Raw genomic sequence first — 25,788 nt, forward strand, 5'->3', positions numbered from 1 at the left:
TGTTGCGCGACCTACATATGTGAATGAAGAGCATGATAATCCACAGCTGGATTTTCTTACTCTGTAATGCAGAATAAACTGCTCCTTTAGACACCAGGTGAGGACAATGCCATGTTATTTTCTGTTACACATTGTGTGTATCGTTCAGAAGAATCTTCTTTCCTCATCTAGAGGGAATTTAAAGCTTCCATCAACTCTTTCTGGATTGGAAAGGTGAATATTAGAAATGACCAAATCGATTTGGGAATTGAAATTCACCTTAAATTCTGATTTGGTAGAATCAGAATTTCTTCAGATTCAGTTCAGGAGAGAAAGAAAGAGCTTTTCCAGAGATTTAAAACACTTTTGAGTTGGGTAGAATAGATTTGTACCTGAATCGAATTTTAAATTTTAGGAAATTCACTCCATCTAATACAGGGGTGCACAACCTGCGGCCAGCGGGCCGCATGCGGCCCCCAGAGCCATGGTTTGCGGCCCCCGCCCTGCTGGGCAGAAACACAGCTGATCCATGCAGCAGATGGATCACAGGTTTTGCTCCTGCACTGTAGCAGGAGCAGAAAGGGTCTCCGGCTATTAGTAAGAGCGGGGAAGCCGAGGAGAAGACAGAAGCGCTTTATTAGCGATTCTGCCTTCTCCTCTATGAGCACTCTGCAGTGTGGACCCAGCGATCATGCGATCGCTGGGTGTCTCGGGAACAGAGGAGCGCTGCCCTGGTACAAAGCCTCCGCAGCAGGCTGGTTTCCCTGTAACTGGGGCTCCTTTGGATGCTCCAGTTACAGTGGTAATAGTACAAAAAAAACTCACTTATTGTCTCCCAAAGGTCTTTCAGTGACCTCTTGGGGACAAATTATGTGGTAAAAATATATAAAAAAAAGTAAAAAAAAATATAAAAAAAAAAGTGAAAACTAAATAAATTTAAAAATAAAATATAAAAAGGAAAAAGTGCTTAATAAAAGAGTGTTCACTGTCCCACCACAGTCTTTTTATGAAAAAGTGCAAAATTAAAAAAAATGACAGTGTACCCAAGGTCTTTTTATGACCTCTTGGGGGACATATTATGTATCAGAAATATATTAAGTAAAAAAAAAATTCTACATAAAAGAAAAAACACCCACATCAATCAAAACCGTCACCATTACCGCTCCATTCACGTGAAACTTTACATATTATATAGCAAAACGGCCTACACAAAATAGAGAACTAAGTATAATTATTTATAATTGGTGTCAGTCAAGAATAAGGAGCTATTGTTTGAAAAAAAAAATACTTTTTAAAAACGTTTTGTACAGTTTCCCCCAAATAAAAATTGTAGCAAAAATTATTTTGGTAGTCCAACAAATAAGATAGTTACAACCATCTGAACCATCACGCTCGCTAAATCACAAAAAAGTGTCTGGTCCTTAAGGCCTTTTCGGGCCTGGTCATTCAAGCGTTAACCAATAGGCGCCTATAACAAGGTAATGTGCTTACTGGTTACTGCAGGGCGCCTATAACTGGATTGGCAGGAGATGGTAGTAACCAGTGAGCTCCGTCCTCTGCAGTGAAGGAAAACGCTGATTTATAAATAGGAGGCAGGATGGAAGGAAATGTCCCCACTTTTCTGGTAAAAATGATTTTTAACAAGTTCTTGCAGCATGGCTTCTGAAATAGAAAATTCATAATTACCTGCTCCACTCCGCTCTGGTCCTCTGCACTGCCCCCGCTGCCTCCATCTTCCGGTTCCTGCTCTGTTTACACCTGTCAGTGCATGGCCATGGTCACTTGCACGGCTCCAGTCAATGACTGGCTTCAGCAGTGACACGCTGCTTGTGGCCACATCACCGCCTAAGCCAGTCATTGTCTGGAGTGGTATATGACCATGTCCATGCACTGCCAGGTGTAAACAGCGGAGGCAGTTCGAAGAACCGGAGAGGTGGGGAGCAGGTAAGTATAACTCTTCGGTTTCAGGGGTTATGCTGCAGCACGATATTTGGGACAATTACTGGGAACAAGTGTTCATAGGAGCGCTCATATCTTATATCTGGACAGTATAATCGTGCAGCTGATCAGTCGATACACAATTGCTCATTTGTCGGCTGATTCGCATATTTTATCAGAATGAAAGATGTCCGATTATCTGCAGCACGACTGTGGCAGCGATCACTCCTCCCCAGTCACTATGCACTGGCTTGTGTAATAAGCAGATGAGCGCCGATCACCATTTTTTTATTTGCGGCCCCTTGAAATAGAGCGATGTGACAATGCGGCACCCAGACCAAAAAGGTTGTGCACCCCTGATCTAATGAATATGACTTGTTTTATTATTTTGTAACATTTGGAGGCTATTTTCAAAGATGGCAAATGGCCAGAAAAGCCCATTACTTTTTATGATCTAGGTATGATCTCAAGTTACGATATTTTCAAATGAAAATGGTTGCCCCGGAACCAATTTAAATTGCAACTTGATGGATCATTCTACTTTAAATATGAAAATAAGGGAACATATGCAAAAATACACATTTATCATTAGTAGACCATTCTCAAAGCTTCAGTTCAGTTGCATTGATCAAAGCTAGGATGCAATAATAATAAAAATATAAACTAACTGTCAACCATTTTCTCTGTGAAACAAAGCTTCTGAGGTCTAGAAAATGGTTATTTTGCTTTTCCCATCATCAATGATCCTTAAAAACATAAGGGTTGAAGGGAATCTTTTATGCATCATGTGCTTCAGTCTAAAGAATTCCATGCATGAACTTCATCTTTATAAAACCATCTGGTGAATAGTCGAATGTCGAATGTGCCATATCCTCTAAAGCATCTTGAACATATTCTCAGATATTTTTCAAACTACAGCTGTTCAACAAAGTGTTAATATCACACATGTGTATGTATACTTTAGATTTTACAGATTCATCATCAGAGAACATATATATTGGACCCTTCATTTACATTCTACTCCTACAGGTTTGCTGGCAATTCAAAAAGATCGCGGAGAGTTAGACAAATATTAGTGAATTATCGTCAATATTTAAATGTAGTCGTAAAGTGACGTTCCGTGATTTACACAATTTAAAATTTCTGCACAATTTCACCTTAAAACATAAAAAAGAAGGTGGTCAGCATGTGAGAATGTGCGGTCAGACTCCCCTACTTTATAAAGTAGCTCTCACTATAAACATGTAGTGGTTTCACTGCTGATCTTTCAGTTTAAACAAACTGTATAAACTGCAAAGTGTCTCACATTTTCGCTTACTTACCAGCTTCCTACTCCTCTGTTAAGGTGGATTTAAAAAAAAAAAAGATTTATTATCTTACACATATTCCTTTGTCAGATGTATACACTTTCTGCATTAGTCCGCAAAGCTTTAAAATACGTGTTCATTTGAAATAAACATATCATGGGAAAAAAAGGAATTTTTGTATATGGAGGTATTAACACATCCATTTCCTCAGGAAGCACTTTTTAACACATGCTGCCCAGATTTTTGAATCCCTATTATGGCTGAAATGTCTAAACCTCCAGCGCTTCTACTTAACTGATCTTAAATCACCATAGGATCCTGTGGTTTCAGTTCAGTAGAACAGAGGGATGATGCTAAAATGTGCCCACTTCACAGCCCACTGAAAGCCTGAGGGGGGTTTCATCCACAATTATTTTCAGAAAAAGTCCCTGTTCCTTAATGTTTTTTGTAGTGTTTATCTGCCTTTTAAATGCCTTTTATGTGGCCAGATATTTTATTAATCCCTTCAAAACCCTGTGATTTCCCATTTTTGCATTTTCATTTTTTACTTTAAACCTCCCAGATCCTGTTTTTTTTCCCATTCACAAATCTGTATGAGGGCTTGTTTTTGCAGGACAAGTTGTACAGTCGTGGCCAAAAGTTTTGAGAATTACGTAAATATTGGAAATTGGAAAAGTTGCTGCTTAAGTTTTTATAATAGCAATTTGCATATACTCCAGAATGTTATGAAGAGTGATCAGATGAATTGCATAGTCCTTCTTTGCCATGAAAATTAACTTAATCCCAAAAAAAACTTTCCACTACATTTCATTGCTGTCATTAAAGGACCTGCTGAGATCATTTCATTAATCGTCTTGTTAACTCAGGTGAGAATGTTGACGAGCACAAGGCTGGAGATCATTATGTCAGGCTGATTGGGTTAAAATGGCAGACTTGACATGTTAAAAGGAGGGTGATGCTTGAAATCATTGTTCTTCCATTGTTAACCATGGTGACCTGCAAAGAAACGCGTGCAGCCATCATTGCGTTGCATAAAAATGGCTTCACAGGCAAGGATATTGTGGCTACTAAGATTGCACCTCAATCAACAATTTATAGGATCATCAAGAACTTCAAGAAAAGAGGTTCAATTCTTGTTAAGAAGGCTTTAGGGCGTCCAAGAAAGTCCAGCAAGCGCCAGGATAGTCTCCTAAAGAGGATTCAGCTGTGGGATCGGAGTTCCACCAGTGCAGAGCTTGCTCAGGAATGTCAGCAGGCAGGTGTGAGCGCATCTGCACGCACAGTGAGGCGAAGACTTTTGTAAGATGGCCTGGTGTCAAGAAGAGCAGCAAAGAAGCCACTTCTCTCCAAAAAAAACATCAGGGACAGATTTATCTTCTGCAGAAAGTATGGTGAATGGACTGCTGAGGACTGGGGCAAAGTCATATTCTCTGATTAAGCCTCTTTCCGATTGTTTGGGGCATCTGGAAAAAGGCTTGTCCGGAGAAGAAAAGGTGAGCGCTACCATCAGTCCTGTGTCATGCCAACAGTAAAGCATCCTGAGACCATTCATGTGTGGGGTTGCTTTTCATCCAAGGGAGTGGGCTCACTCACAATTTTGCCCAAAAACACAGCCATGAATAAAGAATGGTACCAAAACACCCTCCAACAGCAACTTTTTCCAACAATCCAACAACAGTTTGGTGAAGAACAATGCATTTTCCAGCCCGATGGAGCACCGTGCCATAAGGCAAAAGTGATAACTAAGTGGCTCGGGGACCAAAACGTTGACATTTTGGGTCCATGTCCTGGAAACTCCCCAGATCTTAATCCCATTGAGAACTTGTAGTCAATCCTCAAGAGGCGGGTGGACAAACAAAAACCCACTAATTCTGACAAACTCCAAGAAGTGATTATGAAAGAATGGGTTGCTATCAGTCAGGAATTGGCCCAGAAGTTGATTGAGAGCATGCCCAGTCGAATTGCAGAAGGGCCAACACTGCAAATACTGACTCTTTGCATAAATGTCATGTAATTGTCGATAAAAGCCTTTGAAACGTATGAAGTGCTTGTAATTATATTTCACTACATCACAGAAACAACTAAAACAAAGCAAACTTTGTGAAAACTAATATTTGTGTCATTCTCAAAACTTTTGGCCACAACTGTACTTTCAAATAGCACCATTAAATATTGAAAACAATGTAAAGGTAAGCAGGGAAAAAAATTCCAAATGAGATGTAATTGGAAAAAAAATGCGCTTTTGTCATAGTTTCATGGATTTTTTTTATGGCGTTCTCTATGCAATAAAACTGACCTTTATTTGTCATTTCAGTCCAATTACAACTATACCACATTCATATAGTTTTTCTTGTGTTTTAATACTTTTAAAAAATCAAAAAAACGATGAATTTTTTTTTTTTTCTTTGTGTAGCCATATTCTGACCCACAGTTTATTTAGAGAAGAAAACAGCACTACTCACTGGATGTATTCAAAAAATCTGTCCCAATGGTGGCGGTGCCAGCGATGTTAGGTTCAAGCCCGATGGGTTTACTGCAGCTCTCTGTCTTCAGTCATATATGGTTTATTCACCAACCGTGCAACATTTCGATTTCATATATATATGCTTGAAAAAGACTGTGTGAAATAGAAACGTCGCACGGTTGGTGAATAAACCATATATGACTGAAGACAGAGAGTGCTGCAGTAATTATTCTCTTCTATGCCATATTTTGACCCCCATAAAGTCTTTATATTTTTGTCTATGTAGCTGTGAGAGGGCTCATTTTTTGTGGGGCGATCTGTAGTTTTATTTATACCTTTTTGGAATGTGTATGACTTTTTGATCACTTTGTATTCACTGGTTTTTAAGATGAAGCAACAAAAAAACTGCGAATAGGCCATTTTTTTACTGTTTTCCCGTTACGACATTGAAAGTATGTGATAAATACATTCATATTTTAAATATGTGGGCTTTTAGGATGCAGTGATTCCAACTATCTTTTTTTTTATTGTTCATTTTTATTATGGGGAGCTTTTAGCTTTTATATATATTTTTTATATTTTTTAAAACTGTAGCCTTTTTTTAAAACTTTTTTCTCTCTCTTAAAGTCCCCCTAGTGGACTTTAACATATGATCCTAAGATTACTTCTTCCATAGACTGCAAAGAATTACCATTGCAGCCAATGGGGGATTCGCCATGTTCCTATCGAACCCTGCCACAGGTAGGACTCCATGGGCACATAGCTGTGTCAGGCCTTGAAGCATTTAGAAGGCCCAAGACTGCAACAGCAAATGAATGGCTCCCTCAATCTTGGCAAGAGGGAGCCGATCGGGTCCCGGGAGAGCAGTGCTCCCTGGGAAAGCTCTCTCAGATGCTGTGGTCATAATTAACCACTGTAAGTGAGTGTGTATGTATTTCTATGGGAGCCTCAATGTCAGTCTCATAGATATGAAAAGAGAAATTGACTTCCTGTCCTGTGTCACATGACACAGCTGAGGATCAGAAGCGAGGTTTATAAATCGCAAATATAGTCAGTGGTAAGAAGATCCCCTTTACTACAGATTATATCATGGACCTTTCTAACAGGTCAGAAAAAAAAATATTGTGGGAGTATCTTTAAGTATTAAAACACTAGAAAAACACTAGAAAAACTAGAAAAAAATTTGATATCAATGTGCTCATACTAACCAGCAAAATTAAGTTAACATGTCATTTTTATTGTGTAGGGAACGCCCTTAAAACAAAACCCATAAAACAATGGCCGAATAGCATTTTTTCCATTTCCACCCCATTTAGATTTTTTTTTTTTGCTGTGTTCAGATTTATTAGATGTGACCATCCCTACTAAAGCTATACTATGTGAACATGGCCAATGCAAAAATGAGACTGACAGCTAAGGGGAGCATTGTACTTTTAATTGATCCAATGCCAGGGTTTAGACTTGAAAATGGCAGTGCAGAAGCTTCACCAAAAGCGTGAATGCAGCCTAAAAACAATGGATTCTTAAAGATTAAATTTAAGCTAAAAAATATGCAGAATTACGTCCATTACATAAAACCCATGTCGTTAACTCTGCAACGTAATTTATACATAGACTGATAATACCACACACACAATTTTTCAACTGTGATTCCAACAGCTTGGGTTCATTTAAAAGACAATAGTTTATGTAATCCCATAAATAACATTAATAGAAAAGATAAGCAATATAAAGAAAAATCTGCTGAACACTGGTAGGAATACTGGAACGGGGAAGCAACATGTGGAGTTTACACTCTCATCCTGCTGCTAGAAAGAAAATGTTAAAAGGATAGTTATTGCTGCCCTTACGCCTCTACAACTGGACTTATTCTGTCCGTGCCTGCTCCATGAAGAGAGGCTTTATGTCTGTCATCACACGGCAATTATACCCCTATCTACGCGCTGCACAAAGAACGCACATTGCCAGATTCCTAACAAATTAATTGCAGGGCTGGGGATGGAGGAAAGAGCTGTCAATGAAATGCTCCTGTATTGTTTGTTGGTAAACTTTCCCAGGATGTGGCAAGATAATCCACCTTGCATGATTAAATGTCTTGCTGTTGCTTCAAGATGTTCTTTCAGCACTTAAGACTCGGAGGCAATACACTTTTTTCCCCCCTAAGCAACGAGGTCTCTGTAAGGACATTGAGCTCAAAGTGTTAGTTGATGTAACATAGAAACATAGAAACATAGAATGTGTCGGCAGATAAGAACCATTTGGCCCATCTAGTCTGCCCAATATACTATGGATAGCCCCCGGCCCTATCTTATATGAAGGATGGCCTTATGCCTATCCCATGCATGCTTAAACCCCTTCACTGTATTTGCAGCTACCACTTCTGCAGGAAGGCTATTCCATGCATCCACTACTCTCTCAGTAAAGTAATACTTCCTTATATTACTTTTAAACCTTTGCCCCTCTAATTTAAAACTGTGTCCTCTTGTGGTAGTTTTTCTTCTTTTAAATATGCTCTCTTCCTTTACCGAGTTGATTCCCTTTATGTATTTAAAAGTTTCTATCATATCCCCTCTGTCTCTTCTTTCTTCCAAGCTATACATATTAAGGTCCTTTAACCTTTCCTGGTAAGTTTTATCCTGCAATCCATGTACTAGTTTAGTAGCTCTTCTCTGAACTCTCTCTAGAGTATCTATATCCTTCTGGAGATATGGCCTCCAGTACTGCGCACAATACTCCAAGTGAGGTCTCACCAGTGTTCTGTACAGCGGCATAAGCACTTCACTCTTTCTACTGCTTATACCTCTCCCTATACATCCAAGCATTCTGCTGGCATTTCGTGCTGCTCTATTACATTGTCTTCCCACCTTTAAGTCTTCTGAAATAATTACTCCTAAATCCCTTTCCTCAGATACTGAGGTCAGGACTGTGTCAAATATTCTATATTCTGCCCTTGAGTTTTTACGCCCCAGGTGCATTATCTTGCACTTATCCACATTAAATTTCAGTTTCCAGAGTTCTGACCATTCTTCTAGTTTTCCTAAATCCTTTTCCATTTGGCGTTTCCCTCCAGGAACATCAACCCTGTTACATATCTTTGTGTCATCAGCAAAAAGACAAACCTTACCAGCGAGGCCTTTTGCAATATCACTTATGAAGATATTAAACAAAATCGGTCCCAGTACAGATCCCTGTGGAACCCCACTGGTAACATTACCTTGTTTTGAATGTTCTCCATTGACTACAACCCTCTGTTGTCTGTCACTCAGCCACTGCCTAATCCACTCAACAATATGGGAGTCCATGCTCAATGACTGCAGTTTATTGATAAGTCTTCTATGTGGGACAGTGTCAAAAGCCTTACTAAAATCTAGATATGCGATGTCTACTGCACCTCCACCGTCTATTATTTTATTTATGTAGTCTATAAGAAAAATAGCATTTAAAGGGATACTGATCAAATGAAAAAAAAAAAATTCTCTCTGTCAGGTCCATAGACATTGGATGGAATGGTAGTCACAAAGGTGCACTATCGATCCATTCACATGGTGGACTCAGATCTGATTCTCGTGAGCATTGGGGACCCTCAGTGATTATGCGTTTATCACTTATCATGTGGATAGTTGATAAAAGTTGTTCATGGGAAAACAACAGGGCTCTGAGGGTAAAGAAACGGATACGTTCACACCACAACATCATTGGTATCGCCACACCTCAAAATGCCTGAACTATTAAAATATAAAAATATTCATCCTGTATGTTGAACGCCATAATAGAAAAAGTGAAAATGTTTTGTTAAAAATTGATCAAAAAGTCATACATCCCAAAAAATCACCGCTGTATTGTGTGGAGAGTATTCAAAATACTGAAGCATCTTCTATGATATCAGAATTTCAAAGAGGTTAAATTATAATTACAATTATGGGTATATTTTGAGTCTGTGTTCTTCATATGAAGGTTTATATTTGTGTGGAACTTCTCCTAAGTATATTTGCTGTCATTTTGTGTTTTTAGGCCTGTTCACATGGCGTTTTTTGCTGGCAGAACTTTGCCACAGACACTGCGCCAAAATTCCACTTGTGGCCACATGATATCTGCCTCTCATTGTTTTCAATGGGAGGCAGCAATGAAGATCACAGGTTGGTGGTTTAAAGCCGCTACCGTGGGCAAGGTGTGCGGAAAAACTCCGCTTATTGGAGCTAAGCTGCGAGGAGTCCGAGGCAACTACAGTTAACAAACACAGCCCTCAGATTACTTCTTATTCTCCTTAAACATATCCCCTATCCACAGCATAGGGGATAACTAGCTGATCACGGGAGGTCTGACTGCTGGAACCTCCATGATACTGAGAAGTGGGGGTCCTGTTTCCCCGTTTTGATGAAGCAGCAAGTCGTGCATGTGCACTTCCGGTACATTGTTAACTTTTCTACAGGAAATTGGTAGATATATGGTAATTTGTACATTTATTATCCAATGAAAAAAAAAAAAGTCTATAAAATCATCTTATTTACACATTTTAGTAAATAAGTGAAAGTTATGATTAGTACAGTATGTTACTAAGATTAATGAGGCATTTTATGTGTATGCTATTATGTTATAATGAAAGTCATCTCTTCAATTGCTGTCACATTGCATTAAGGTTGACAGGAGGTCTGAACTTCATGATCAATAGAGTCTTGGAGAACTGTTATAAGACAGGATCTCGTCATGACATGGGTGTCAGATAACATTATTGTACTTAGTGAGTTTGCAACACTACTCCCTACCCATTCTCACACTTACGCTCCTTTAATAAGGGGCCAGTAAATTTCACACCAATCTGCGAATATACATGTTATTTGTGTTTGCAAGTGATGTGAAAAACACAACAAAATGGTGCAAAGAAAATTAGATATGCCACGTAGATAATGCCTAGTGTTAGCAGTAAAGTGGAAAAGACAGACAAACAATGTTCCCGGCATTTTCACAATGCCTTTAGTAAATAGGTAATTGCATGGCACACATGCTAATGAAATTGTATATGTATATATATATATATATATATATATATAAAACTGCTACTGTAGATGTGTATAAAAAGTTCTTATTGTGAGATATTTAATATACAGTAGCATCATGGTTATATGTAATATTCGACCACTTCATTTTCAGGTTGCATTGTCCGTCTGTGGAATTCATAACTGGAAATATATTAAAGGTGTATTCCCATCTGGGACATTGCTGGCATATTGCTATGGTATGCCCCCAATGTCATATAGGTGTGGGTCCCACATTTAGGTCCAACTCCTATCTTTAGAACTGGGGCCCCCGAAGTGAAGAAGGAGCAGCTGGGGTGATATGCAGCCCCCGTCTATTCATCACAATAGGAGTTATAAACATAGCTGAGTGCTGGCTTGGTTGTCTTTGGAAGTCCCATCATGGGGAAAGGAGAAATGGCCATGCTTGCACAGCATGCTCTCCATTTACCACTATAAGACTTCCAAAAATAGCTTGACTATTTTCTGAACTCCCTTAGAGCTGAAGAGAGAGCAAACCGCATATGCAAAGTGTGCTCTCCTTCACATCTGGGGCCCCGTTCTCTAGATAGGAGTAGGTTCCAGAGGTGAAAACCACACCTATCTGACGTTGATGAAATATCTTAGGTGATATGCCATGAATGTCCAGATGGGCCAAACCCTCTAAATTTATGAACATGCCTATATGGACGTAGCTGACAACAATGACAAGTCACAATCATGGGTTATTCATCTTCTTCTTTTAAACAGGAATAAAAAAAATGCAACATGCTCATCTTTGGCTTGTGAAATACAACAGCTACCCAAAAGCTGATAAAACCTATGGTGTGAAATTGTATGTACTATTGTATGCATTTTTGGGGGAAACCAGTTAATCCTTACAGTTTATCCATTTGGCTAAGGGGTTCTCCATGCTGCAGATATTGATGACCCATCCTCAGGATAGGTCATCAATATCAGAAGGGTGTGGTTTCGACATCGAGCACCACCCTAATCCCTTCAAACAAATGATCGGTAGAGGTGCCTGGAGTCAGAAGCCTGCCGATCAGATGTTAAAAACCTATCCTGAGGAAAGTTCATCAGAATCTTTATTAGAGTTCACATAGACTTTTATGTGCTCATGTGCCTATGTGTTATGAGCGAGGCTCTGTTTACATTAACCACATGGCTACTGTTTTTAATGAAAATAATAATGCTGCAGAATATACTATTTCCTGCTTGAGTAAGATCAGACCAATTAATTAAAAGGGTGCATGCCTCTTAATAAATTTGTTGCATCTGTCCATGAGCCAGAAACCAAAATCTTCTCCAACCATGAGTTGGAGTAGATTTCCGTAATAATTTAAGCTAATGTTCTGGTGCAAATTATTGTAAAGTATTGTAAATGTGTCAGGCTACTGTGGCTCCACCATTTTTGTCCTTTTTGCTAAGGTCTGCTCACTTTTAAAAAAAAAGTGTCATAGGCAGAAAACATAAAAAGTTGCAAAATCACTGTTATGTCAAATTTTAATGGCAAAAACCTTTTGTAAATGACCTCCAATAACTGAATCCATCATAGGATGACTCTGTCACAGCATCAAGGCTTCCGTTATGAACGGAAGCCATGACACTGGTATGGCACAGCCTTAAAATGTCATCAGCTTTTTAATCAGTCTAGATCATTGACACATCAAAGACATACTAATGTGTACAGTACATGCATTTTTAGATGACACTTAAGAGATGTTTGGCGCAGATATTGTCATGCCTCAGTAATTGTGCTCTTTTGAAAATTAAACTGACAAATAGTTTCCTTTCTCTTATGCTTTCCCTGTAATTACTCGTTTAGAATATTTAGAAGGTATATCCTTCCCATGTGGTTTTAGAGGAGATTTGATAAATTGCAGGAAATGTTAAACAAGCTTATCTTAGTGGATCGGGTAGCACCCTTGTCAGAGTTACCCATGGTATCCAACCATGAGATCCTCATTAGGATAGTGAAAACTGATAGGCATGAATAGTGTTTCTGTCTTCTTTCCAAGCCATTTCTGAATGCCAGTGTATATTTTATCTATCTATCTATATATATATATATATATATATATATATATATTGTACTGCACATAGAATTACTTTCTTGTATATTTATACTTTATTTCTTTATCTCAAAGGTAATGCTTCCAACATCTTGATTGCTCTGTCATGCCTCGAATTTTGTGGGGTTTAATTCCTTTTTATATCATCTCCTTGCTGTGCCCAGTGCCCAAGGGTCAGGAGAACAATTCAAATAAAGCTACAACTCACCGTGGGTCTCAGGATGGCCCATGTTATGATGCCAAACAAAGGCCAAAATACTGTATCCCAGATTTTATCAATGTTGCTCTTGGGAAAGAGGTAACTGCAACCAACACTTGTGGACGTACACCGCAAAAACTCTGCTCTTTTCTAGATGCTACAAATGTGACATCACGACGATGTCAGCTATGTGATCAGAAAACTGAAACTTCCTATCCACCATCATACATGACCGACACGGATGCTCAAACATGCTGGAGGTCAGAAAGTGGTATAACATATCCACAGAATGTTACATTGACTTTACCTCTTGGACGGAGATTTGAGCTTGTTTATGTTAGCTTGCGTTTCTGCTCTCCTCGTCCTGACTCTATGGCAATCTATAAATCTATGGACCACGGCAAAACATGGATCCCTTTCCAGTTTTATTCTACTCATTGCCGTCGTGTTTATGACCTGGCAACCACTGGTTCTATTACAAAACCCATGCAGCATGAAGCCACTTGCACTGATTTTCAAACAGGAGTCAAACCCCTTACTAAAGGACTTGTAGCCTTTATGCCATTAGCAGGTCGCCCTTCAGCACGTAGATTTGAATACAGTCCTGTTCTGCAAGATTGGGTGACAGCTACAGATATCCGTGTGGTCTTCAGTAGACTTCACCATGGAAAGAAAATGGGAATCCGAAAGAAGACTGCTTTCTATGGGGTTTCTGAATTCCAGGTTGGAGGAAGGTGTAAATGTAATGGTCATGCATCACGCTGTGTACCCAGTAAAGAGGGATTTGTATGTGACTGTCAACATAATACCATTGGTCCAGAATGTGATGCCTGCAAGCCATTTTATTACGACAGGCCTTGGCAAAGAGCAACACCAAGCAATGCACATGAGTGTGTAGGTAAGTTTGTAAAGGTACAGTTATTTCATAAATATCTATAATGATCTTTAAATCTATTTTTGTGTTATTTTATTATGACACTAAAACATAGCCTTTATTTTGTCAGTGAAATTAATATGTGCCAAGCGCACATGATTAACAATACCAAATTTTTTTAATAAAAAGTCTTTGAACAAGCTTTATTTGAAGGAATTCTGGAGCATATTTTAGCTGCCCTAATGCTGGGGATCCATACAGGATAACTGAATGATCATTCGGCAGATTGCTATCTCTCCCGATCCTCCCAGCAAAAATATCCATTAATATGTAGTGTATAGGAAGAGAGACACATCTGGCAGCAGCTTATCTCCTGACAACAAAAGGATTGGCCAGTTCAAAATCCCTTGTGCCTGATCTTATGGCAAAATTACAGAATATGTAAAAAGGGGGTAAAATGGTAGCACTACCGCGTCTGATTCCAAAGAGGGGTGCTCACAGCAAACAGATTCACCCAATCTATAGTATAAGCCAGAAATTTGAAAAGAAGCTGGGCACTCACACTTATCTGGAGTAGATGGTAATTTAATTCAATATAAAATGCACATAAAATGACATAAACTTAAAATTTTAAAATGCATGCATTAACATAAAAAAGCCATTAATATAAAGATAATAGCAGTCTGGCCAGACTTAAAAGGACTTTCGATCCACCAAAAACAGAAAGGCAATTGTATGACCAAACTAGTCCACCATATGACAAATTGAACTCATTGTGCTTGTTCCAGTTAACAATCTTCCAATTTCAATATTGCTGATTTAACCTTCCTTATTAGCAACCCCAGAAACCAATCTATGGATCTAAACATGCCATTGTTAAGCCAAACAGGAGAGTTTGACAGAAAATGAAAGAAAGTGTAAGAGATATGGCAACAGAACCATCTTGTTGAATACTATTCATTTTGCAACCCCAAATGGCATTTTAATTTAAATCCTATAGCACCCCTGCCTTAAGACACCCAACCCAGAGGGTGCTCCTGTCCATTGTCAATTTGTTAACTGAGCCCCCTGTATGCCTGATTGGAAGGGTGGGACCACATAAGAGGATCCAAGGTATCTCACGGTATTAAAGTTTATTAGAAACAACATGTTGATCCTGTTTTAAAGGGGTTTTTCCAGTATTCTGCTATTGATGGCTTATCCTCAGGATAGGCCATCCATATCACATTGGCAATCCTGCCGTTTAGCTGTTTGGGAGTGCTGGAAGTAGGCACCTGAACAACACAATTATATTCATTGTGTAGTGGACATACGGTACTGCAGCAACCAGCTTTGTCCACTACTAGTTCCAGAGGCTCCTTTAAGTACCAGAGGTACTACTGAGCAACTAATTGCAGGGGTGAAGACAAAAATAACAAAATACTGCAAAACCCATTTAAGAAATCTTATCTTGTGACTTGTTCTTTGTACATTTTTATTCATCTTGTCATTTATTGGTCAGTACATCTCACTATTAAAGGGTCACAAACTTTTCCAAAAACTTTTGATATTTCATAGACATAGCAAAAGTTTAGATCAGTGGTAGTCTGAGAGGTGAGACCCCCAACATTTTCTAGGATGAGGGGAGAAAAGTGCACAAATAGTGCACTCTATCCTCATTTCTGCGGACGGAACTTCGGTGAGCCCATAGACTTCTATAGAACCTGTCTTGTGCAGCGAGCAGAGAGCATGATACTGTATGCTTGCCCTTCTCTCCCCTCATTCTAGGGATTGCTAGGAGTCTCAGTGTTCAGACCCCCACCAATCTAATCTTTTAATATGTCTCTTTGCCATATCACAAAGCTATGAGCTCTGCAGAGTGCCATTATGGGTATCTTGTTAAAAGCCCTGTAGACGTACAAACCACAGCTTTTAACTCTTGTGACTGCATTCACTCTTCAGGCTCCTGAAAGCGATCAGGATTACATGCTGCCTTTTAATTTACAGTTAATTTAATGTATTGTAAGAGGTTTAACAAACAGATGCCTTTTATGCCTTAACTATTGATTTTCCTAATGAAGCATACAATTGTTCCACCTATAGTATATTGCACAAATCCTACAGCAGGGGAGCTTCACTGAGACTGGTAAGAATGACTGACTTAGACTACATTCCTTTTAAAGGGATTGTCTTACTTCGACAAATGGCATTCATCATGTAGACAACGTTAATACAACAAAATGTACTGCAACTTAGTGTTTAAAGAGAACTTGTCACCTCTCCTGACATGTCTTTTTTAGCAAGTACTTTCATTCCCCATGCAATAACAATTCTGAAGTAATTTTATTTTATAACTATTTGTTGTTTCAATGTTCTATTTTTCCTACTAGAAGTTTATGAATAAAGGTCTAACTGGGTATTCCCAGCTGGGGTGTGTCCTTGCACAGTCTGCCACTGGAAGCATTGATTGAACAATGTCAGACTGTACAAGGAACAACCCCAACAGCCCAACAGGTAACACCTGGTTATATCTTTAATTATAAACTTGTAGCAGGAATAGTAGAGGGGTGGCACAACATAGAGTCATGAGAATAAATGCTCCAGAATTGTTACTACATAGGGAATATAATTATTTAGTAAAACAGACAAGCCATGAGTGGTGGCAGCTCCTCTTTTGATAAGTAAAGCTGTCCATATATTTTAGAAAAATGTTGGACAAACCTGCCAGGGCCCCCTCCCATTGGCTGATATCAGATCCTCCAGGAAGATAAGCTACAGTCAGACATGACTGGCAGTGGCTATCTCCCCTCTTCTTGCTTAGGACACATGAATACATATATGTTTATAAAGAGGTTGGGAGAGATAGCTGTTGGCCAAGACATCTCTCAACCAGCAGCCATCTAATGTATATGGCCAACATGAATGTCAAGTAAAGTTGAACTTTCACATATAGAACGCCTGTTCTGCATGTGATAAGCTTGAGCTATGCCCAGTGGTTTCACACAAAGTCGTTTTCTGGAGCCTTTTTTCATTAGTTCATCTGTGGCTCCTTTTTCACATAAACACTTTGAGACCCAACTGACTGACACCAAAACTTGGTATGCAGTTATGTTTTCGATAGATATGTTTGCTCTAATTAAACACTAGATCTTGCTATAACAGGGCATAAAAGTGCTTCCTCTTCTGCCCTATAAAAAGGCTCTCAGAGGCTACTTTTGGGTAGTGTTCCTCTTGGTGAGAGATCGTTGACTGCTAGACATGCGTCTACGATCCATTAAAAGATATTTTGCCCAGTTGACAGACTTTGAGAGTAGGCACTTCACTGGAATGGTAAAAGCGGGATGCTTCTGTCAATGAATTGCCCGCCATCAGGGCCACTCTGTCCTAGCTTCTATGGGGTTTTGGAGCAGTTATTGCTTGAGGGCATGCACACACAGTTCACAGGCTCTGGGTGGCCCAAAGAGACTACTAGTAGTGCGGCATCCACAGTTTAGTTGTTCACCATCTTCACACAGGTGGCACCTTCATTACACACCCCTGTCTCTGCCCAGACCATTCACAGATGCTTTGCACAAGGAAGTCTGGCGTCATGGCACCCATTATATGTCCTTTCATTCATAGTCAATCATTGTCTCTTTCATTTGCAGTGGTGTCATGAATGAGATGCTTGCACTGCTACTGACTGAAACTCTACTGTCTTTAGTGACAAATCCAGACTTCGTTTGGGATCCCAGGACAAAATGTACAAACAGTTTTGGCCTACAATGCCGGATTGACGCACTGTAGTAGACTAGAGATGTTGCGAACATAAAATTTTCCGTTCGCTAACGGCAAACTTCCGTGAATGTTCGCAAACGGGCGAACCGGGCGAACAGCCATAGACTTCAATAGACAGGCGAATTTTAAAACTCACAGGGACTCTTTCTGGCCACAATAGTGATGGAAAAGTTGTTTCAAGGGGACTAACACCTAGACTGTGGCATGCCGGAGGGCGATCCATGGCAAAACTCCCATGGAAAATTACGTAGTTGACGCAGAGTGTGGTAAGTTGAATTCGCAATGCGATTAATATAACCTGCATTAATCGCATTGCGAATTCAACTTAGAGCTAAGTTCCTAATGGTTGTATTGCTAGAATTGACGAATATAACGAATATAGCACTATATTCTCAATCTTCGTTATATTCTAGCAATACAACCATTAGGAACCCAGCTCTAAGTTGAATTCGCAATGCGATTAATATAACCTGTATTAATTGCATTGCGATTACAACTTAGATCTGAGTTTCTAATGGTTGTATTGCTAGAATTGACGAATATAACGAATATAGCACTATATTCTCAAACTTCGTTATATCCGAGCAATACAATCATTATGAACCCAGCTCTAAGTTGAATTCGCAATGCGATTAATATAACCTGTATTAATCGCATTGCGATTACAACTTAGATCTGAGTTCCTAATGGTTGTATTGCTAGAATTGACGAATATAACAAATATAGCACTATATTCTCAATCTTCGTTATATTCTAGCAATATAACCATTATGAACCCAGCTCTAAGTTGAATTCGCAATGCGATTAATATAACCTGTATTAATCGCATTGCGATTACAACTTAGATCTGAGTTCCTAATGGTTGTATTGCTAGAATTGACGAATATAACAAATATAGCACTATATTCTCAATCTTCGTTATATTCTAGCAATATAACCATTAGGAACCCAGCTCTAAGTTGAATTCACAATGCGATTAATATAACCTGTATTAATCGCATTGCGATTACAACTTAGTCAAATTTGTGACACTGCAGCTTCAGAATGAATCTAAGATGGATGCTGTACTTGCTTTTTGATAGGAGGTGGGAGGGTCTGGGAGGGAGGGTATGCTGATTGGCTGGAATGTGTCTGCTGACTGTTAGGTACAGGGTCAAAGTTTGCTCAATGATGATGTATAGGGGGCGGACCGAACATTGCATATGTTCGCCCGCCGCGGCGAACGCAAACAAGCTATGTTCGCCGGGAACTGTTCGCCGGCGAATAGTTCGGGACATCTCTACAGTAGACAGGTCAGAAGATGGACTTTATTAAGAAGAGATAGCCACCACAGAGAAAGTGATGGTTTATGGGGCCACAGCCAAAAATGTTTATACATTTTATACTGGGAGGCCACACATTAATTGATTTCATCTGTGGATTGCAGGAGTTTCTTTATTACCTATATCTGACTTGAGGCCCATCTCCTGCAATCACACACATAAAGAAAGTTGAGTGCCATTGAACCTAATAGAGAATCTGGGATGTGACGATGGGTCTGTTTGAGTATGGAGGACTCGTGGTAAGCACTAGTAGGGACACTAGCAGCTCAGCGATCTGTGCAGGGCACCCTGTGGCCATAGGTTTGTGTTGCTTCTCATGGTAGGGCTTGTTAAATGCTATTTTCAGCAGGATAACACTCACCCACTCACAGCTTGGTTTTCTCAGGAATGTCTCTGCAAGACTGCAACACTTCCTTGGCCTGATGGTCACCAGATTTATTGTCAACCGAGCAGTTATGGGACCAGCTGGGGTGCCAGCTTTGGCAACCTACAAGTGTGCAGGATCTACAGGCCCACCTGCAACATGAGTGGGTAAATGTTTCACAGGATACCATATGGAGCCTTCATGGCTCTGTGTCCAACCGTATCTCAACTTGTATCCTGTATAAAAGTGGCCCAAATAAACTTAATAAACTTACCCTTTCGCTCATAGAAAGTTTAATTTGATTCTAACCACTTCTTTTGGTGCATAATTATTTGATATATATATACAGTGGATATAAAAAGTCTACACACCCCTGTTAAAATGTCATTTTTCTGTGATATCAAAAAATGAGACAAAGATAAATCATTTCAGAGCTTTTTCCAACTTTAATGTGACCTATAAACTGTACAACTCAATTGAAAAACAAACTGAAATCTTTTAGGTAGAGTGAAGAAAAAATATAAAAATTAAATAATATGTTTGCATAAGTGTGCACACCCTTAAACTAATACTTTGTTGAAGCACCTTTTGATTTTATTACAGCACTCAGTCTTTTTGGGTATGAGTCTATCAGCATGGCACATTTTGACTTGGCAAGATATTTGCCCACTCTTCTTTGCAAAAACACTCCAAATCTGTCAGATTGCAAGGGCATCACCTGTGCACAGCCCTCTTCAGATCACCCCACAGATTTTCAATCGGATTCAGGTCCGAGCTCTGGCTGGGCCATTCCAAAACTTGAATCTTCTTCTGGTGAAGCCATTCCTTTGTTGATTTGGATGTAGGCTTTGTGTCGTTGTCATGCTGAAAGATGAAGATCCTCTTCATGTTCAGCTTTCTAGCAGAAGCCTGAAGGTTTTGTGCCAATATTGAATGGTATTTGAAACTGTTCATAATTCCCTCTAGCTTAACTAAGGCTCCAGTTCCAGCTGAAGAAAAACAGCTCCAAAGCATGATGCTGCCACCACCATGCTTCACTGTAGATATGGTGTTCTTTTGGTGATGTGCAGTGTTGTTTTTGCGCCAAAAGACTTCAGATGTGTTTTTGCAAAATGTAGCCTGGCTTGGATGTTTTTCCTCGTAAGAAAAGGCTTTCATCTTGCCACTCTACCCCATAGCCCAGACATATGAATACGGGAGATTGCTGTCACATGTACCACACAGCTAGTACTTGACAGATATTTCTGCAGCTCCTTTTGGCTGGTAGCCTCTTGGTAGCCTCCCAGAGCAGTTTTCTTCTTGTCTTTTCATCAGTTTTGGAGGCACGTCCAGTTCTTGGTAATGTCACTGTTGTGCCATATTTTCTCCACTTGATGATAACTGTCTTCACTGTGTTCCATGGTATATCTAATGCCTTGAAAATTCTTTTGTACCCTTCTCCTGACTGATACCTTTTAACAATGAGATCCCTCTGATGCTTTGGAAGTTCTCTGTGGACCATGGCTTTTTCTGTGGGATGTGACTAAGAAAATTTCAGGAAAGACCAACTAGAGCAGCTGAACTTTATTTGGGGTTAATCAGAGGCACTTTAAATGATGGCAGGTGTATGCTGACTCCTATTTAACATGATTTTGAATGTAATTGCTTAATTCCGAACACAGCTACATCCCCAGTTATAAGAGGGTGTGCACATTTATGCAACCACATCATTTTAGTTTTTTTTGTTTTCTTCCCTCCACCTAAAAGATTTCAGTTTGTTTTTCAATTGAGTGGTACAGTTTATAGGTCACATTAAAGGTGGAAAAAGTTCTGAAATGATTTATCTTTGTTTAATTTTTTTTGCATCACAGAAACCTGACATTTTAACAGGGGTGTATAAACTTTTTATATCCACTGTGTATATATATATATATATATATATATATATACTGCATTCAGAATTTTCTATACATTTGACCAAAACCATTAATGTTAAACACAAGTTCTGAAAGCAGATAAAGATAACCAAATAAAATAAATAAGACAAAAATATTAGACTGACGATAATGATCCAATATTGCATCTCTGTGAGTGGCAAAAGTATTTGAATCTTTACACTTTGCAGATAATTTGTAGCTAAAATTAGTAAGGTGTTTCAATAAATGGGATGACAGTCAGATGTGAGTGAGCGACCTGTTTTATTTAAAGAACAGAGATCTATCAAAGTATAATCTTCACAACATGTTTGTGGAAGTATATCATGGCATGAACAAAGGAGTTTTCTGAGGACCTCAGGAGAAGAATTGTTGATGCTCATCAGGGTGAAACAGGTTATAAAACCATCTGTAAAGAATTTGGACTCCAACAATTCACACAAAGATTGTGCACAAATGGAGGAAATTCAAGACCATTATTACCCTCCCCAGGAGTCGTCTACCAACAAATATCACGTCAATGTGTGTAATAGTCCATGAGGTCACAAATGAACCAAAGGTAACCTCTAAACAACTAAAGGCTTTTCTAATGTTAATGTTCATGAGACCACTATCAGGAGGACACTGAACAACATTGGTGTGCATGGCAGGATTGCAAGGAGAAAGCCTCTGCTCTTTAAAAAGAACATTGCTGCGTATCTACAGTATGATAAAGATCACCTGCATAAGACTACTTTCTCAGTAGCATTTTCACTGGATCCGGCAGGATTCAGCAAAAACGCTTCCGTTACTAATAAAACAACCATCTGCATCTGTTATGAATGGATCCTGTTGAATTATCTTTAACATTGCCAAGACAGATCCATCATGAACACAATTAAAAGTCAATGGGGGACGGATCCGTTTTCTATTGTGTCAGATTGTGTCAGAGAAAACAGATCTGTCCCCATTGACTTGCATTGTGGGTCATGACGGATCCATTTTGCTCCGCATCCCAGGACAGAAAGTAAACCGCAGCATGCTGCGGTTTGCTCTCCGGTATGAGAATGGAAAGGAATGCATTTTGGAGCATTCCATTCTGTTCAGTTATGTTTTGTCCCCATTGAAAATGAATGGGGACAAAACGGAAGTGTTTTTTTCCCCGGTATTGAGACCCTATGACGGATCTCAATACCGGAAAATATTAACGCTAGTGTGAAAGTAGCCTAAGCCAGAAGGCTATTGGAACAATATATTGTGGATGGATTAGACAAAATAGAACTTTATGGTTTAAATTAGAAGCCTTATGTTTGGAGAAAGGAAAACACTGCATTCCAGCATAAACACCTCATCCCATTTGTGAAACATGGTGGTGGCAGAATCATGGTTTGGGCCTGTTTTGCATCTGGACGAGGATGGCTAGCCATCATTAATAGAACAATGAATTCAGAATTTTAGCAGCAAATTCTAAAGGAAAATGTCAGGACATCTGCCTAAGCACGCAAGTTGTTCTACCAAAGAATTGTTAAAGAAGAATCAAATATTTTTTTTGCACGTCCAAGTTAAATTCCTGACCTTAATCAATAGAAATGTTGTGGAAGGACCCGAAGCAAGCAGTTCATGGGAGGAAACCCATGAATATAATGGAATTTAATTCCTCCAAACCGATGTACAGGACTAATCAACAACAATTACTGGAAACATTTAGTTGCAGTAATTGCTACACAAGGGGGTGGGGGGTAAAGATACTGAAAACAAAGGGTCACAAACTTTTTTCACTCACAGATATGTGATATTGGATAATTTTATTTAATAAATATATCAGCAAGTCACCAAGTCTAATATTTTTGACTCATTTATTTGATTTGGTAATCTTTATCTACTTTGAGGACTCTTGGGAAAATCTAATGCAGTTTTAGGTCAAATTTATGCAGAAATAAAAAAAATTCTGAAGGGTTCACACATTTCCAAATGCCACTATATTTATCAGCAGCCTCAGCACCCCAGCTGTTGTGAAACTACAACTCGCAGCATGCACACTTGCTTGGCTGTTTTTGGAACTCTCACATGAGAGGATAGAGCATGCTGGGAGTTGTGCTTTTACGACAGCTGGAATGCCAGGGTCTGCTGACCTCTGTTATAAAGTATATCATGAAGGAAATATCATATAGTATATTTTGTGAACTGATAATGTATCTTCTCTTTCAGCTTGTGATTGCAATCAGCATTCTAATCGCTGCAGATTTAACATGGAATTGTACAAGTTATCAGGTAGAAAAAGTGGAGGTGTATGTTTGAACTGTCGTCACAACACCGCTGGGCGCCATTGTCACTACTGTAAACAGGGTTACAAACGTGATTTGAGCAAACCTATATCAAGTCGAAAAGCCTGCAAGCGTAAGTACCCATAGCATTATTTTTCATCATAACTGTTACATGTATCTTTAAATGAGTTGTCAGGTGAGATACAGGAAAAAGTTCTTTAGTCGTTGCAGTCCCCTCTCTGCTGGTACCAAAAGACGGGGTCGAAATTTGAGTGAATAAAAATCCTTTGATCTTACAAGTGGTGTTCTCCCATGGACCTAGTAAGACATAGGTGGATTTATTCATTTTGAAAGGGTTCTCCGGGCTACAGATATTGATCGCCTATCTTCAGGTCATGGTCTGATATCCAGCAACCCCCCCGCCCCCCCGATCAGCTGTTTCTAGGTGTTGTCCAAAATTTTAAAAAAATTGAAAACGCAATTCATGTGTGATAGCCATAGATATGTACAGCTCCTGTAATTCCTGGGGACAATACATGAGTGTGACCACAGCAGCCAGTGATTTGCATAACTGTCTCTCGCCATCCTTGCAGGCTTTATGACTTATATGACTACAGCCAGCAAGTGGCTGAAATGGTCACATGGGTGTACACGCCATTACTGCAGCTAAGACGACAAGGCCAGGTAGAAAGCTGGCAGATTTATCTGCTGATTAATTTAGTGTCTTTATAAAAAGGTTTTATTTAAAAAACTCTACAAATTAAAAAAATACACCTTTTCCATTGAAAAAATTATTTCCAATGTAAAATATGGAAAAATAAAAACCCCTCCACATAACTGGTATCACCACATCTGTAATAACTCTAACACTATTCAATTATCACTTCATTTATCCTTTATGGGAAATGAGGTAAAAAAAATATATATCAGAATTGCTGTATTTTTTTTTATATATATATTTGCCACCAATAAAACCTAAATAAAAAGCTATCAAAAACAGTTATCTATTCCTCTGCACAGCTCTGTAAAGTGAAAAATAAAAAAAATAGGATGTTGCGATGCAGAAACATTTTCCTTTTTTTTATTGTGCGAAAGTAGTAAAACTTAACAAAAACTATATATATTTGGTATGACTTTAATTGTACTAGCCCAGAGAGTAGCGTTATTATGTTAATTATCCTGCAAATGAATGTCACAAAATTTACAACATAAAAACTCAGTGGTGGTATTGCTGTTTTTCACATCCCCAGAAAGAGTTAATAAAAGTTAACACTAAGTTATGTGTACCCCAAAATGGTGTAATTTAAAATGACAGCGTGTCCCGCAAACCTAATAAATAGCCATTGTCAGACACAGTGAGCAGGAGAGCTGTATCTAACTAATTTCAAGATCTAAGCTATAAGGGACAGAAGGTTTTATGCTGTCTTTTAGTGGTTATGAGGTTATAATTAGGGTTGAGTGAATTGATTTTAATGAATCGATTTGTCTCATTAGCAAGAGTTCTTCATCTACGAGTAGCTGTACCCACAGAAGAAGCGCCCAACAGCCTGTTGATGGACTAGGTCAGACATCTCGCCTGGCACAACAATCTTACTGCTGCTCCGAACAGTGGCACAAGCACAGATGTTCTGCTTCCTCTTCAAGAGCAATGACTGTTCATGCACCACTACTCGGAAGTGTAGTGGCACATAGACAATTGCTGCTCCAGTAGCACAAGCAGAGCCTCTTCGCTTGTGCCACTACTCAACGCAAGGGCAAGATTGTCGGGCCGGCCCTGTCAATCAACAAGCAGGTGGGAGATTCTTCACCTGTGGGGACAGCCCCTTACAGATGAAGAACTCTTACTAATGAAACAAATTGATTTGTTAGAATTAATTCAGTCATCCCTATTTAATATGATTATTAAATAATTTTATTTTCAGCGTGCCAGTGTCACCCCATTGGAGCAATCAACGCCATGTGCAACCAGACAACGGGCCAATGTCAATGCAAAACTGGAGTTACTGGTCTAACTTGCAATCGTTGTGCTCAAGGATATCAGCAAAGTCGTTCTGCACATATGCCTTGTGTCCGTAAGTAAGGTTCTTGTGCTTTTACTCATGGGTCATCTATTAAAGTGACACATTAGATTTCTGCATATATCAATATCTCTCAAACTGCGAGCAAGCTTTAGCCAACAAAACCCACGCAGATGATAGATGTTTTTTATCTGCAGGAAATTTTCTTCTTAAAGGGAGTCTGTCATCAGATTTAATTGTTGAAAGCACTAGGTAGGGGTCTTGGGGAGCAGTACAAGCATACCTTTTGTGGATTTTTTTCTCATCAGGAGTAGTGAGAATATG

General features: G+C 39.1%; 1 protein-coding gene across 1 annotated transcript in view; it reads left to right on the top strand.

Annotated features, from left to right (window-relative positions):
• The window catches only part of LOC120986918 (netrin-1-like), a 147,593-nt gene that overhangs the window by 88,656 nt on the left and 33,149 nt on the right, over positions 1 to 25,788 (top strand). The window contains exons 3-5 of the mRNA XM_040415598.1: positions 12,851 to 13,872; positions 23,391 to 23,579; positions 25,369 to 25,518. Coding sequence (XP_040271532.1) covers positions 12,882 to 13,872; positions 23,391 to 23,579; positions 25,369 to 25,518 — 1,330 coding nt within the window. The 5' untranslated portion in view covers positions 12,851 to 12,881. The remainder of the gene's footprint in view (positions 1 to 12,850; positions 13,873 to 23,390; positions 23,580 to 25,368; positions 25,519 to 25,788) is intronic.

The sequence above is a fragment of the Bufo bufo genome, chromosome 1, assembly GCF_905171765.1.
Source record: "Bufo bufo chromosome 1, aBufBuf1.1, whole genome shotgun sequence".
Classification (NCBI taxonomy): Eukaryota; Metazoa; Chordata; class Amphibia; order Anura; family Bufonidae; genus Bufo; species Bufo bufo.